Source organism: Dipteris shenzhenensis, chromosome 1, assembly GCF_047967505.1.
Source record: "Dipteris shenzhenensis isolate YYH24624 ecotype China chromosome 1, Dip_SZ_1.0, whole genome shotgun sequence".
NCBI lineage: Eukaryota > Viridiplantae > Streptophyta > Polypodiopsida > Gleicheniales > Dipteridaceae > Dipteris > Dipteris shenzhenensis.
In genome coordinates this window covers 14,424,078-14,437,054 of record NC_141596.1, presented here as the reverse complement: position 1 = coordinate 14,437,054, position 12,977 = coordinate 14,424,078, and the positions used below count along the sequence as shown (strand labels likewise).

At 43.3% G+C, this 12,977-nt stretch overlaps 1 protein-coding gene across 2 annotated transcripts in view; it reads right to left on the bottom strand.

Moving 5' to 3' along the window:
* Positions 1 to 12,977, bottom strand: part of OVA1 (methionyl-tRNA synthetase / methionine-tRNA ligase / MetRS (cpMetRS)) — a 60,809-nt gene that overhangs the window by 38,211 nt on the left and 9,621 nt on the right. For both annotated transcript variants that reach the window (XR_015540762.1, XM_087372498.1), the window contains exons 6-9: positions 12,303 to 12,396; positions 12,057 to 12,155; positions 3,969 to 4,149; positions 352 to 467 (exon numbers count right to left, since the gene is read on the bottom strand). Coding sequence is in view for 1 of the 2 variants with exons in the window: in XM_087372498.1 (XP_087228624.1) it covers positions 352 to 467; positions 3,969 to 4,149; positions 12,057 to 12,155; positions 12,303 to 12,396 (490 nt within the window). In the remaining variant the exon portion in view is untranslated. The remainder of the gene's footprint in view (positions 1 to 351; positions 468 to 3,968; positions 4,150 to 12,056; positions 12,156 to 12,302; positions 12,397 to 12,977) is intronic.

Here is a 12,977-nt window from a genome sequence, read left to right as displayed (position 1 = left end):
GCAAGAGACTCAAGCTAAGGCTGCACTAATAGCCCCAAATGCCCCTTTTCAACTTAGAATCTCACAATTGGCTTCATTAACATAGGCCATGCCATTCTAGTGATAAATTTGATACTAGAATAGTACAGAGCACCAATCATAAGCATGACTCAAGGTCACAAAGTCACACTAGGTCGGAAGAAAAACAGAAAGACAGAAATTGCTCTCATACCCAGTCATCAAGACAAATGTCTAAGCGTTTAATGCCTGTCACACATTATTAGAGATTTGTCAAACATTTATTCAATCCCAGTACATTAAAAGAATCCAAATTGAAGCATAAATAGAATGTAATTCACATGGAAAACTTACTGCTTCAGCTGCCACTATGTTCACAGGGTTGTCATTAGGCAACGACACAGAATCCACACCAATAAGGGAGTTGCAATTTTTCTTGAGCAAGCCAAGTGTCCGATTGAGAAGATTACCTGAATCAAGAGTTCACATTGATTTTCATAATAATCAATTAATCCCAAAAATCTGTTGAAACCCTAACTGAAGCCTATCTTCTAATGTAAGGCACCAAACTCAAGAACAAGCAAGAGGTACATCTTTTTTAAAGTCACTCCTTTGCAAGCTGCCAGAATATGATACCATCTAGCGTTGAATCCAAAGCACTATTGCATAAGACCATAAAGACATGTATTCAATGCTACCATCTATTGCATTCAATCCAAAGCACTATTGCACAATACTGATGCTGCCGTGCAAGATCTGCTTTCCAACATGGCCACTGCATCACTAAGCTACACAGCCCCCTCTCGGGTCCAAACAAGTAGACTGACGCCAGATCGATGAACCGTTGTGCTCCAAAAACAATGGGCATCCAAATTACTCACTAAGATCAAACTGCGGTGTCTAGAATCCCGCACTAGCAATCAGCTGAACCATCCGGGTTTCCAACAGCTCATCATACAACAGTTGTAGAAAAACACTGAGGAAACCCCCTCTAGGTCTGCCAGGTCATAGCATCCAAACTAATACATATTGATATACAAATGGCCACCCGAGTCAGCGCGAACAACTCCATATGGCTTGAGGTCCTGCCTCAAAGCCAGCCTCGAACAAAAACAATCCGCCACTGCACCATCCAGCAGCCACACACAAGCAAGCAATCCTTCATCTGCAACCAAAATGCCTACTGGCGGCGCATCCTGCCGTGTGCTGCTAGAAGGCAGTGATAGCAGCAGAGTTAGCTTCCGTCTTCTCTAACCGTCGACCAGTCCTCTCACTTTTTCTCAGAGGACACTGCCACCAATAGTGACCCTTCTGGCCACAATGACTACACGTGCGTGAAGCCTTGAGAGCTTCCCTTTCTGCATTTCCCTTCTGCTCAGCTACCAAGGTCTCTAAGCTACTGCCCTGGAAGACTCTAAAATCTCTCCTTCTGGTCAAGCACCATGGGTACCAACTCCTCCTAGGTCCACGTATTCATCCTTCCATTGGTAATTAAGGACGAGTAAAAGGTAAAGTACAGGGAACACAAGTGGGACAGCAATGTAATGGCCACGTCCTTAGATGATGTCTCCTTCCCCACCTAAAGAATTTATTGCTGAAGCTCCTGGAGTTTGTTGGTGTGCTCCCGCATCAATGAAGACTTCGTGGGATCCAACAAGCTCATTTGACCTTCCAACACACCCTCTACAAGGACGCCAAGTGCTCCCAAATATTTTTTACTATCATAATGTGCTCTACATGATCATAACTTGAGGAGTACAGTTTAGGAAAATGAATGAACATACCCTCGCATTGACCCGAGTCTGACCCGAGTCCAGAGCTGAGACATGATCTCGGCCTCCTCCTGCTCCAGGATCCCTAGGAAGCTAGTCTGGGCACCCCCACAAAAATGAAATCTGCTAAATCATATGACTGCAAGATGGACTCCATCATAATCCACCATAAACCATAATTGAGCCCATCCAATTGATAGTCCAAGGGAAAGGGGAGTAATACGAGAATTTTCACCTTGCTCTCCACCATCTTAGCCAGGGTAGCCATGTCGGAGAAAAGCAAGAGTAGGACAAAGAAAGGACAGTGGATGAGGAGAGTAGAGAAGGGGATTGAAGGAGAAAGATAGGAGAGGGCTGGAGAAGACAATGAAGAGGCTCGAAGCCTAAGGCACCTTCATGCCTTCACTGTCCCATCCCTCGAAACACCTCCTTCTGGATCTGAAAACACCCTTCAAACACCACCCTTTGCTGGACACCTAAACAGTCCACACCTTTGCACACTCCTCTTCAGACACCTCCGAACAGCAGCACTAAACTCCAAGCAATTCGCTGGTTCCTAGTTCCCTTCCACGTCTCAGCTCTTCAGCCAAACCTTGGCCCTGATACCATATGAGAGTGCAGCCGAAACTGAACAAAAAGAAAGGAGAGAGCACACCACCACCAAACTGCAAATGGAGAGAGAGAGAGAGAGAGAGAGAGAGAGAGAGAGACTGCAAGGGATCTCAAGGAAAAGCCCTCGATCTGCTGGGAAAAACCTCCAACACAAGAGATGGTACATCAATGGGGGAAGGGGCCTATAAATAGGGGTCCCCCTCTCAGCCGACCTAGGCCAACCAGCTGACCAGGCTGGCTGACCCAGGGTGGCTGGTAACCTACAGGTCGGGTTTGCTGAATGGTTGAGGGCCCTGTTGGCCACCCCAACAAGGTGCCTATGTCAAGCCCATATGGCGACCACCTGGCAGCAGCACACAAGCCAAGGGCCGGCCCTAATCTGCCCTGCACCCTCCCGCAAACAGCCACAGCCAGGGCGACTCCAAGGCACAGCCTGCAAGCAGACCCTCAGGGCTCCAATCCGTGCCCTGGTCTGTGCCAAATCTGGCCCAGACTGGTCCGCTCCCCTCTTGGCACGTGCACAAGGCCCTAGCTCAGCCTCCAAACAGCCAGACCTGCACCAAAGGTGGCCAGATCCACCACAACGGCCTGGCAGACACACATGCCCAGGTATGCAGCCAACCCTATCCTATTCTATCCTCACATGGGGCAGGCACACCCTCAACAAAGGCCCTCACTCATGATCTACACATAGTACACTAGGAGATGCTCAACTCCAACATCATCTCGCACAAAACACGTTGAGATACACTATCCCTATGTCAAAGAGAGATTACATGCAGGAGAGATCAGTTTGATCTACTGTGCTACACATCAAAATGCTGTAGATATTTTCACCAAGGCTTTACCTAGAGAAAAGTTTGAAGCTTTTCGCAAAGCTTTGGACTTACTTCTGTTTGGTACACGAGATGACACCTTGTACATCAGAACATTATCACGGGGGAAAGGAGGGCAGGCAAGGGGGGGAGGGGGACAATGCCAATGTAATAATTAGTTAGAAGGGTTGGAGACACTTTTTGCCTTATCTAAAGTTTTTCCCCCTAACCACAGTTAATGGCTGTGTTTAGAAGGGTGTGAGTTTAATCCAAGTTTGGGTTGCCCTCATTCTCCATCCTTGCAACATCAGATCTTGTGTTGCTTCACTCCCATTCTCTCCACTCTCACTCCTAAAGGTGCGAAGCATTGAAAGTAGGTACTTGTGGGTAGCACGAATCAAATTTTCAATTCTGGGCGCAAAAGATTCCATTTTCCCACAGGTGGTTATTTTTTAAACAAGAAAAGAACTGCAACTCAAAAACAAGTAGACGCATAAGTCGTGACTTTTTCCACCTTTTGTCCCACATGCACCCCAATTCAATCATGTATTACTTGGCATACTAGCACCCCTAATTCACGTTTACCAACATTGATCAAACTTTCCAATTGAAATTGCTTTGTTCCCTATATAAAAATTGCACAGGGTCGCTGCAGTTACTAAGTTTTACAAATTTTTAGCTTACACAATTACGAAGTTCAATATGGACAACATTGTAGAAGTTACAATTAGTCTACTCCAACATTAATGCTGACCAAAGTGGATTCACTTACCAATTGTATTTGCAAGATGAGCATTGACAATATCGACAAAGTGCTCTTCAGCATAATCTCCATCCTTTCCAAACTCGATCTCTTTTAAAAAGTAGTAGCGAACTGCATCTGAACCAAACTTGCTAACAAGCTCTCTTGGTTCAATTGTATTTCCTAATGACTTCCCCATCTTCAAACCATCCTGCAAATAAACGAACCGTTCATAGCAAATGGGAAACAATTAAAAAAATTGTGCTAAAACCACTTTGATTTTAACTTTGAATTAATGAATACCCTTGAAAAATAAAATGCAATTCATATTAATATACATTAATTTTCTGTTATAGTAAAGTTAAAATCATTTCCATAACACTAACGTAAGTAGAAATCCATTAATTTTCCACAATACCAGAGACCCATATTTTAGATTCCACCACCTTGGTTTTTTCAAATTCGATTTCTACATTACTTCAACAAACATTTAGATTGAGTGGATTACTTTAACAAAGCTTTCAACCAAGTTATTGATCCATACACATGGGGTGAAGAAATATACGTGTTAAAGTCATAACCTTAGTTTGGGCAGGATCCGGGTGGACAGACAAGATCCTGAGCACCATCGGGGTCAAACAAGGGTGTCCTTTGTCGCCTACCTTGTTTGGCCTCTACATTGATGAGCTTGAGACACTGATGCAGACACAGGGGGGTGTAGATTGCTCTCTTGCGGGCACGCTGATCCAGATATTGCTCTACGTAGATGACGTGGCTCTCTTGTCTTCCTCGGCAGAGGGGCTCCAGAGACACCTAGATGCACTACAGTCCTTTTGTGAGTCTCATGATTTGAAGGTCAACCTAGGTAAAACCAAGGTCATGATCTTCAATACATCTCGAGCCATCATGCATCAGAAGCAGTTCACATTTGAGGGGTCGCCTGTTGAGATAGTTTCATCATACACTTATCTTGGGGTTATCTTTTTCGGACCCAGCTTCACTATGAGACCCACGATGCAGGCACGCTTGAGCAAAGGGTATGCTTCATTGGCCAGACTAGAAAGGCAATGCTTCCGCTCACACTTTCAAGATCCACGCACCAAGGGGTTGCTTTTTGACTCCTTGGTTCGCCCAGCGGGGACGTACGGCAGCCCTTGTTGGGGGCCAGACTTGTCGGATACAGAGTGGGCCCTTGTGGAGCGGCTATAGGTTCTCATGTTATCACGGATGATTCGTGGTAAGCCATCCATTCCTCACCAGATCATTCAGGCTAAGTTTGGGTCACCCCCTTTACAGCTAGATGCTGCATTTCAGGTCATCACGTATCTGTACCGAGTTAGGGAATATGGGGATTACACCTCGGGGCGTAGCAGGCTACCATGGATAGCTCTATCCTCTTCTATGGCACTTGCAACAGGAGGGGACCAGAGGTGCTGGAATGCACGTACAGAGAGATGGTTTGAGCGACTAGTCACACGAGGTCAACCAGGTTATCTGTGAGGATCTACTACAGCTACACACATTTCAAACCTAGTTGGGACCGAGTGAACTCCTAGTGAAGCTTAGCTTCTACAGAGATCACTTCTTACATATCACAACGGAGAGTTTCATTGACCCACCAAGATACACACAGATTCACCAACCCCACTCGCTGAGGATCTCTCTTGGGCAATTCCGGGTCTCTTCACACAGACTTTGCATCGAGAGCGGCAGAGTAGAGCGACTACCCAGGGAGAGGCGCATATGCACACTGTGTGACATGCAGGAGGTTGAGACAGAGGAGCATTTCATCTTCAGGTGTCCTGTTTACTATGAGATCCGAGGGCGTTTCCACTGCCTCTTCAAGGATAGTTATGGGATTTTGGCCCGTTTCCTCTCCTACCCTGGTAGGTTTCATTCATGAGGCACTTGAAATTGCTCCCCTTCCATCTCCATGTTCACCTGAATAATTGTCCAAGGAAAACAAGACTACGACGTAGACATGTTACCCTCCCTTGACCTAATTTCCCAATAGATGTTGTCAGTGCGCCAATCGTATACGAGTCTGGACATTCGCAAGAAGGGACTGCCTAGGATGGCTTCATGCCCCGGCTGTTGGATAAAGTCCATGACTACGAATCTAACGGGATACGTGAAGCAAAATACCTTATGTTAATACCGGTGAGGACTTCCAAGGGTTCAGCAGTTCCGCCATCGGCTAACTTCACTATCAGGTGGGTTTGCTCGAGAGTAGGTTTTCCCCACCTCTCCCAGCATTCCTTGGTACAAACACTCACACCCTCTCCCCCATCCAAGATGGCATCAAACTTTTGGTTCTGGTAGGTTATGGGGATAGCCACATTAGTATCATCGCCTTCAAAGTATTGGCCCAACTTATTGATGGGGACCTTGGGTAAGTTTTGACCTTCCTCTTGCGGTTGATCGAACCTGGGGTTACTAGGTACTAGGGGCAGGAATTGTCCGTCCATCCAGTTTGAGAGGTCTCCCCAGAGGGTAGGATTCCCTCTTAACAGGGAGAACAATGAGTTATAAAAAATGACAACAAAATCATGCAGACGACAACTCAACTCCATTTTGGAAAAAAACACCAAAAAGTGTATCTTTATTCAGAATTTTGGGATAAAAAAGACTTCCATGTGAAACATATTTTAAAAACCATTGTAGTTACCGAAAACAAACACATACATAGAACTAGGTGGCTGACAACTTGCATAGAGCTGCAACTCATAGGAAATAATGCTAGGTTGTATTTTCCTTGTCCATCCATATGAATTTAGAAACATGCCCAAACTTATCATGTAAAACTGAAATGATTGCTAGAGCTTTAACTATGCTTTGCAAAATTTATGAATCAATCATTCTTGATTGTTTTTAATGTGATTTTTGCATTACTTAATAAATGTCCGGATGTAGTATGATAATTCAACAACTCTTATGAATGGATCTTATTGAGCCATACACCTGTGGTGAAGACATTTATCTTTTGCAGTCTCTTTTTCATGAGCATTGTCGTAGTTGCTTGGAATTCATTGCATGTCTCTCAATGGGGATAAAGCTCGTTCAAAGCTTGTTCTCTCTCAAATTTATCTGCCTCCTTTCTTCATAGTTTAATTATTATTTAATTTCATCAAAAGCATCAATGCACAAATGCAAGAAAAAACTTGTAAATTTCTTACAAGATGGAGCCATACCTTTTCAGCACCACCAAAGTAACTTTAGGGGGTGTCTGCACTTTTATGGGCCTATGGTGGACCATGGGGAGAAAGTTCCTATAAGATCCAAGTGGATACGGATTCAATTTGATGCCATCATAGTTAGGATCCTCGCTCTTTATTCTACGACTCCCAAATTGGACTAGATCCACACATTGTTGCAATCTTCCTTAAAGTGGTCTCATTGCAGTTGAAGGTGGCAACCTCTTGCAAGACCCATTTGGAAATGCCACAATTGCTTCTAGGCCAAGGATTGGGCATTAGCACAAGATGAAAAGATAGAAATATAGATAGGCACATATTTTATAATTGCTTTCCAATTATTACAACACCTAGTGGAGCCAATGCATGACCCCTTTCCCAAAGTACTCTATGGATACGGGATGCCTTATATTGGCATGGCAACATATCTCGAGTGGTAGATGACATATTGCATCAAATCCCTTTCTCGCCTACCCATCTAGCTTAGATTTCTCATGTATTGCATCCGTGGTTGGGTGGTGAAGCAGATCCTCAACATTTGTTTTAGAACATAAGCATCTCTTGGATGATTTGGTAGCACCAAGCTCGTGACACTTTGATTCTTGCCCAGCATGCTCTAGCACATGGTCACTTACTATTAAAGAATAACTTTAGTCTTTTTCTACCATTCTCATTGTTAATTCCGACTTCAGCAAGGAGACGAAATGTGCAAGGAATTCTTCACATCTTTCATGACAATGTTTGAGCTTTGTTAGATGATCACATGGTCTCGCACATTCACCATGTTGGATCCAAGCATTATTTACAGATCTTCATCGAAGCCAGCAAAGAGGAAGTCCAATAGCATGTATCTGGTCTTGCAACCTATGATATGAGAAAGAAAGAAAAGAAAGAAAGTTTATTAAAGTCTTCGGAAGACCGATGGGTCTATGAGACTATGAAAAACCTAGTGGACCTACTAAATGAGCATCCACACCAATGCAGAATGCAAAAAAATGCAAAATGGCAGTACTAAATCCTAAGTACAACATAGTCATATCTCAACTGTATATATCAATCAATCAATCTCAGCATCATCGTCGACATCATCATCATCATCATTAGAAGCAAGACATCAGGATGGATGAGGCTGTGAAATTGGAGGCATGAGGTCAGCAATAGAGCGCTGTCGCCCCCCCAAGGGTGCAGTCCTGGTACGTCTCCTCGTCGTAGCTCTATATCTAACCAGGGCCACTGTGACCCCCGTCAATCGGGCTCGACCCTGAACAAGGAGGGGATGTCCCCAAGTATGATCTGTGAACCAACCCTCTATCTGAGCTGTCAGGTCACAGGCTCCGGGTCACGGTCATGTCGAGGTCTCGCCTCGTGGGGCTCTATGTGATCTGGCTGAAAGAACTCCGTGATAGAGCTCTAAGAGGTATCATTCGAGGGAGAAGTCTGCTCTTGTCTCCGTGCTCAGAGTATCCTATCGCAGTGTCTGAGCACCTCATGAATGAAACCAGCCAAACATCGTTGGTCTGGGTAGGAGAGGAAACGGGCCAAAACCCCATAACTATCCCTGAAGAGGCAGTAGAAACGCCCTCGGATCTCATGGTAAACAGGACATCTGAATATGAAATGCTCCTCTCCTACATGTCACACAGTGTGCATATGCGCCTCTCCCTGGGTAACCGCTCTGCTCTGCCGCTCTCGATACGAAGACTGTGAGAAGAGACCTGGAACTGCCCAAGAGAGATCCTCAGCAAGTGGGGTAGGTGAATCTTTGTGTATCCTGGTGGATCAATGAAACCCTCCGCTGTGATATGTAAGAAGTGATTACACCAACTTGGAAGAGCTTCCTTTTTGGTCCAAAGAAAAGAACATTTCTATTAAAAAAACTCCTTACCAAACGGACACCAAGGGAAAAACAACTCCCCATGACGGGTACAATATAAAAAAATACAAGGATATCCCCTTGGATGGCCAATCTATGAGGGATTAGCCACTGCAGTGGTTTATAATGCCATATTATACCACCATCTGTGAAATGAAGGATCAGCCTTGCTCCCATATACTAATTAAAGCCTCCCTCCTCCACCAAGCATGATCCAAGTCTCCCTAGAAGTCTATCCCATCTGCCCTTGAGAGTAAGAATGATATCTAGCCAAATGTCGGCCACTGTCTCTAAAACTGATGTGGTCTGTTGCTCTACGACATGCCTACATCTAGCTGTCCATATGTACCAAGCAATGATGGTCGCCACTAGCTCCCATCTATGACATTGTCCAAGTGTCCACACCGTCCCATGAAGTCCTAAGCATGGATAAAGGTCAACTCCTCCCCTACCATCATGAGCTTCCTATATTACTTCTGGATTTAAAATTCCAATGATCAAAGTGCACTATGATTTCAAAGAGAATCTCTAGTGATTGAAAATCTGTTGAATTTTAAATCAACTATGTTGCAACTAACACTATGGCTAGCAATAATGTACTTCAAAGAGCATGATGTAGTCACTATTTCACTTGACAAATCATCACGGCAAGGTTTTCTATCCTTTGGCTCACAACCTTTCCTTTTCATAGTAGAGGCTATAATTATTTTCTTTATGAGCCTGCTTTGTGTAGCCTTTGTTTTAGCATTTATAGATGGTTGTTTGGATACAGGTCACGCAAATTACTCAAGAACTTTCCTTGATGGCTTTGAAATATACATCGAACTGTTTCAGTGCTATGGTTCCTACTTTACGTTAGGTGTCAGGTGTCCTAATAAGCTAGCAAAAGTGGGTTTTTTTGGACTAAGTCTCTAGATGCTCCACAATAGGCCAACATGTTTAGTACAATTGGACTGTTTAGGGGCATTCTATATGTTACCTAGGACGTCAGCTGGTATTGAGATTTCTTCCAAAGCCACAATTTATGAACTTCCTTCATGTATCGGAAAATAACTTCTTTGAGTTTCACTTGTATGTTGCTTGTGCTAAGCGAGTATTACTATCAACCAAGTCTTATTGGCTATTGGCTACTATGTAATATATTACATCATATTGGTGTTCTTCTTGAGACTGCATGGATCAAACTTGGTGCCTTATTCATAGTTACATAGGATTGGGGTAGGATCCCCACTTTTAATATTGCTTGAAATAGTATCGCATGCCTATCTTCCAAGGCAAACTGGACCTTATATACCCAAAGACAAAAACTTTTGTTCTCCTCTATACATTATGTGCAATGAGTTCAAGGGATCAACCTTGGAAGTAGCTTTTCCATCATGCATAAAGCAAGTAACTCCACACCTACGCAGTTCTTGCCACCCTACTCTCCATTGATATTCCCTTCATGTTAGTCTATATCCACATTCTCTCCTCTCCTTTTAGATTCGCCTTTCGCATGTTTCTCCTTGCACACACGATGAGATAGAACATGAATCGATTCCTTTTCATGATCTCATCCACGACCATTTGTAATTTAACTTGGACATTGTTCTCAACTCCAAGAGGTACAGTTGGATAAGGACCGGTCAATTTGTAAGTGGTATCTCCGCTTTGAAGGATCGCGTGATGTACTACTAATCGTGGTCTACCGTTAATTGATGGCAACATGCACATGTCTACAAATCGCCCAAGGTAGGGACTGACGCACACTTGAACAGATGTCCTTGGGAATGTTGGGTGACTCTATGTTCCCTAGTCTCCTTTTGAAAATGTTCATTTTGGACCATCAAGGGGATGGTGATCTTGATACAAACAAGATTATTACTATATTGCCTAGAGAATTTGCCTATGGGAGCGGTCCAACCTTTCACACACAAGCAATGGTATCCCAAAGTGGGGCCTATCCTCCACATACTGCCGTTTCTAAGGCCACAAACTTGTTTTCTTAAACTAGAGCTTAGATCACCACGTACAACTTTGTCATTAGAGATCATAACTCACACACAATCTAGTTTAAGATTCCTGACACTGATTCATTGCACACAAATTTTGGCAGAAATTTTGTGATAGTAAGCACCCAATCATATCGTTGTCGGTTGCATGTGTAGCGGTTGCATGAAGTATGTGTAGTTGTCTATAAGATTGCACTTCCCTCCACTATGTTTGAAAGGATGTCAGTACCCTCCTTTCTCTTCACAACTTGCATATTTTAAATACGTGGTGTGTTGTGGCATGGTTACATATTTCCAAACATGTAACTTCCCTTTTCATGCAATCATGTACTTACCTCCTTTTCACAAAGTGCATATGCATACAAGGTGAAAGCTCATGTATAGCTTGGCTGCCTAGAACATCTGAAGGGCAGATGCTCATCTATTCTTTAGCATCGCATATCTACCTAGTTAGCCTGAGTTACACTAGCAAAATCGCACTTGAAATTTTGTTGTGTGGTTTTTCTAGTGGGTGGACAAAGCCTTTAGACGCTTCAGTTGGTATTTGTTCATTGTAAAATGCTGTCTCACAGCATAGGCCATTTTGCTCTTTTAAATTAACAAATTTGTCTTTTCTTCTTCATGAAACAAGGGTTCAGTGTCCCCATGAATCTCGAGCTGCATAAGATCAACATAAGGCATTCTTTTAGACTCGTCATGATCGCTTTTTATTTTTTGCACACAATCAAAGCTTCATTGGCTTTTATTCTGTTCCCCATGCTGTTTGTTTCCCTCTTTGTTTTTCTTTTGATGATTGGTTGGGTTGTTTGCCCTGTTTGCCATACAAGAAAGTAATTTTGTTCTTTCTTGTGGCCCACCTTGGGTTGTTTTGGATTCACTGCCAAGATTTGTACAACAAAGCTTTGGTTTTCTATAGTCACTTTCTAGACAAAAGCGGGGAAAAAATGAATAAGAAAAATGGCACTAGTCATACTTACAACCACCGAACTTGATCTCCCAAAAAAGGGAATAATAAAGTAACTCTATAACACTAAACAAGAGGAATAAGTGAGTAGATTGCCTTTGTTAGAAATCCATGCCCAAATACAGTGCCAGGAAATGGAAAACCTGCAGATTTGAGCATGGCTGGCCAATACACTGCATGAAACCTCAGAATATCCTGCAAGGAAGTATGTTAAAAACAACTAATCAATTTGGCTGTTGAGATTTTAATAAAGGATACTAGCAAAATGAGACAATCATCAATGCTGATCCAATCTTTGTATATACATGTCAAAAGCAACTTGGCCTTCATGAGATGTTTTACCTTCCCTATAATGTGCACAGAGGCTGGCCAGCCAGCATTTACGGCATTCTCCAAAGTAGGTTCCACACCCTCTTGCAACAGTGCAGAGATGTACCTGAAACCAAGGAAAATTTACTCAGACATCAGATTTACAGCCTTTCAGATGTAGTATGAATAAAGACACTTGTAAAAAGGAAAGCGTGATTCTAAAACTGTAATGGGGGTGCTTCAATTCCATGGCAAAAGGATGGGGTCAAATCATTTGCACAAAAAGAAAAAATAAGAGCACCAATACGACCACCTTTGCTCAAATAGGGCTGTACAAAACAGGCTAACAATCACAATTCGAGTAAGGGTCCAAACATGGTGAACCTGTCAAAGACCACAAGCACCCAAACAATGCGCATGGAAAGGTAAAGGGTGGATAAGGAACACCACACTTGGCAGCATCAACACCATGCATCCCAGAGAAACTGCTAGCAGATTTATTACTCAAGTCACCAAGGTTGGCAGACACAAAATGAAGATAACAAAGGAATAGTACGCAGCTCTGAAGGAAGAAAGTGAAAGAAAGGACAGAACCAACATAGTCAGATAAATAGTCAAGACAGGATGGGAGGGAGCTGATGCTAAAGTACATGCTTATGAAACAAATTTAAGCTATCAAATGCAGTAGTAAAGGGGCCAGGAGCGTCC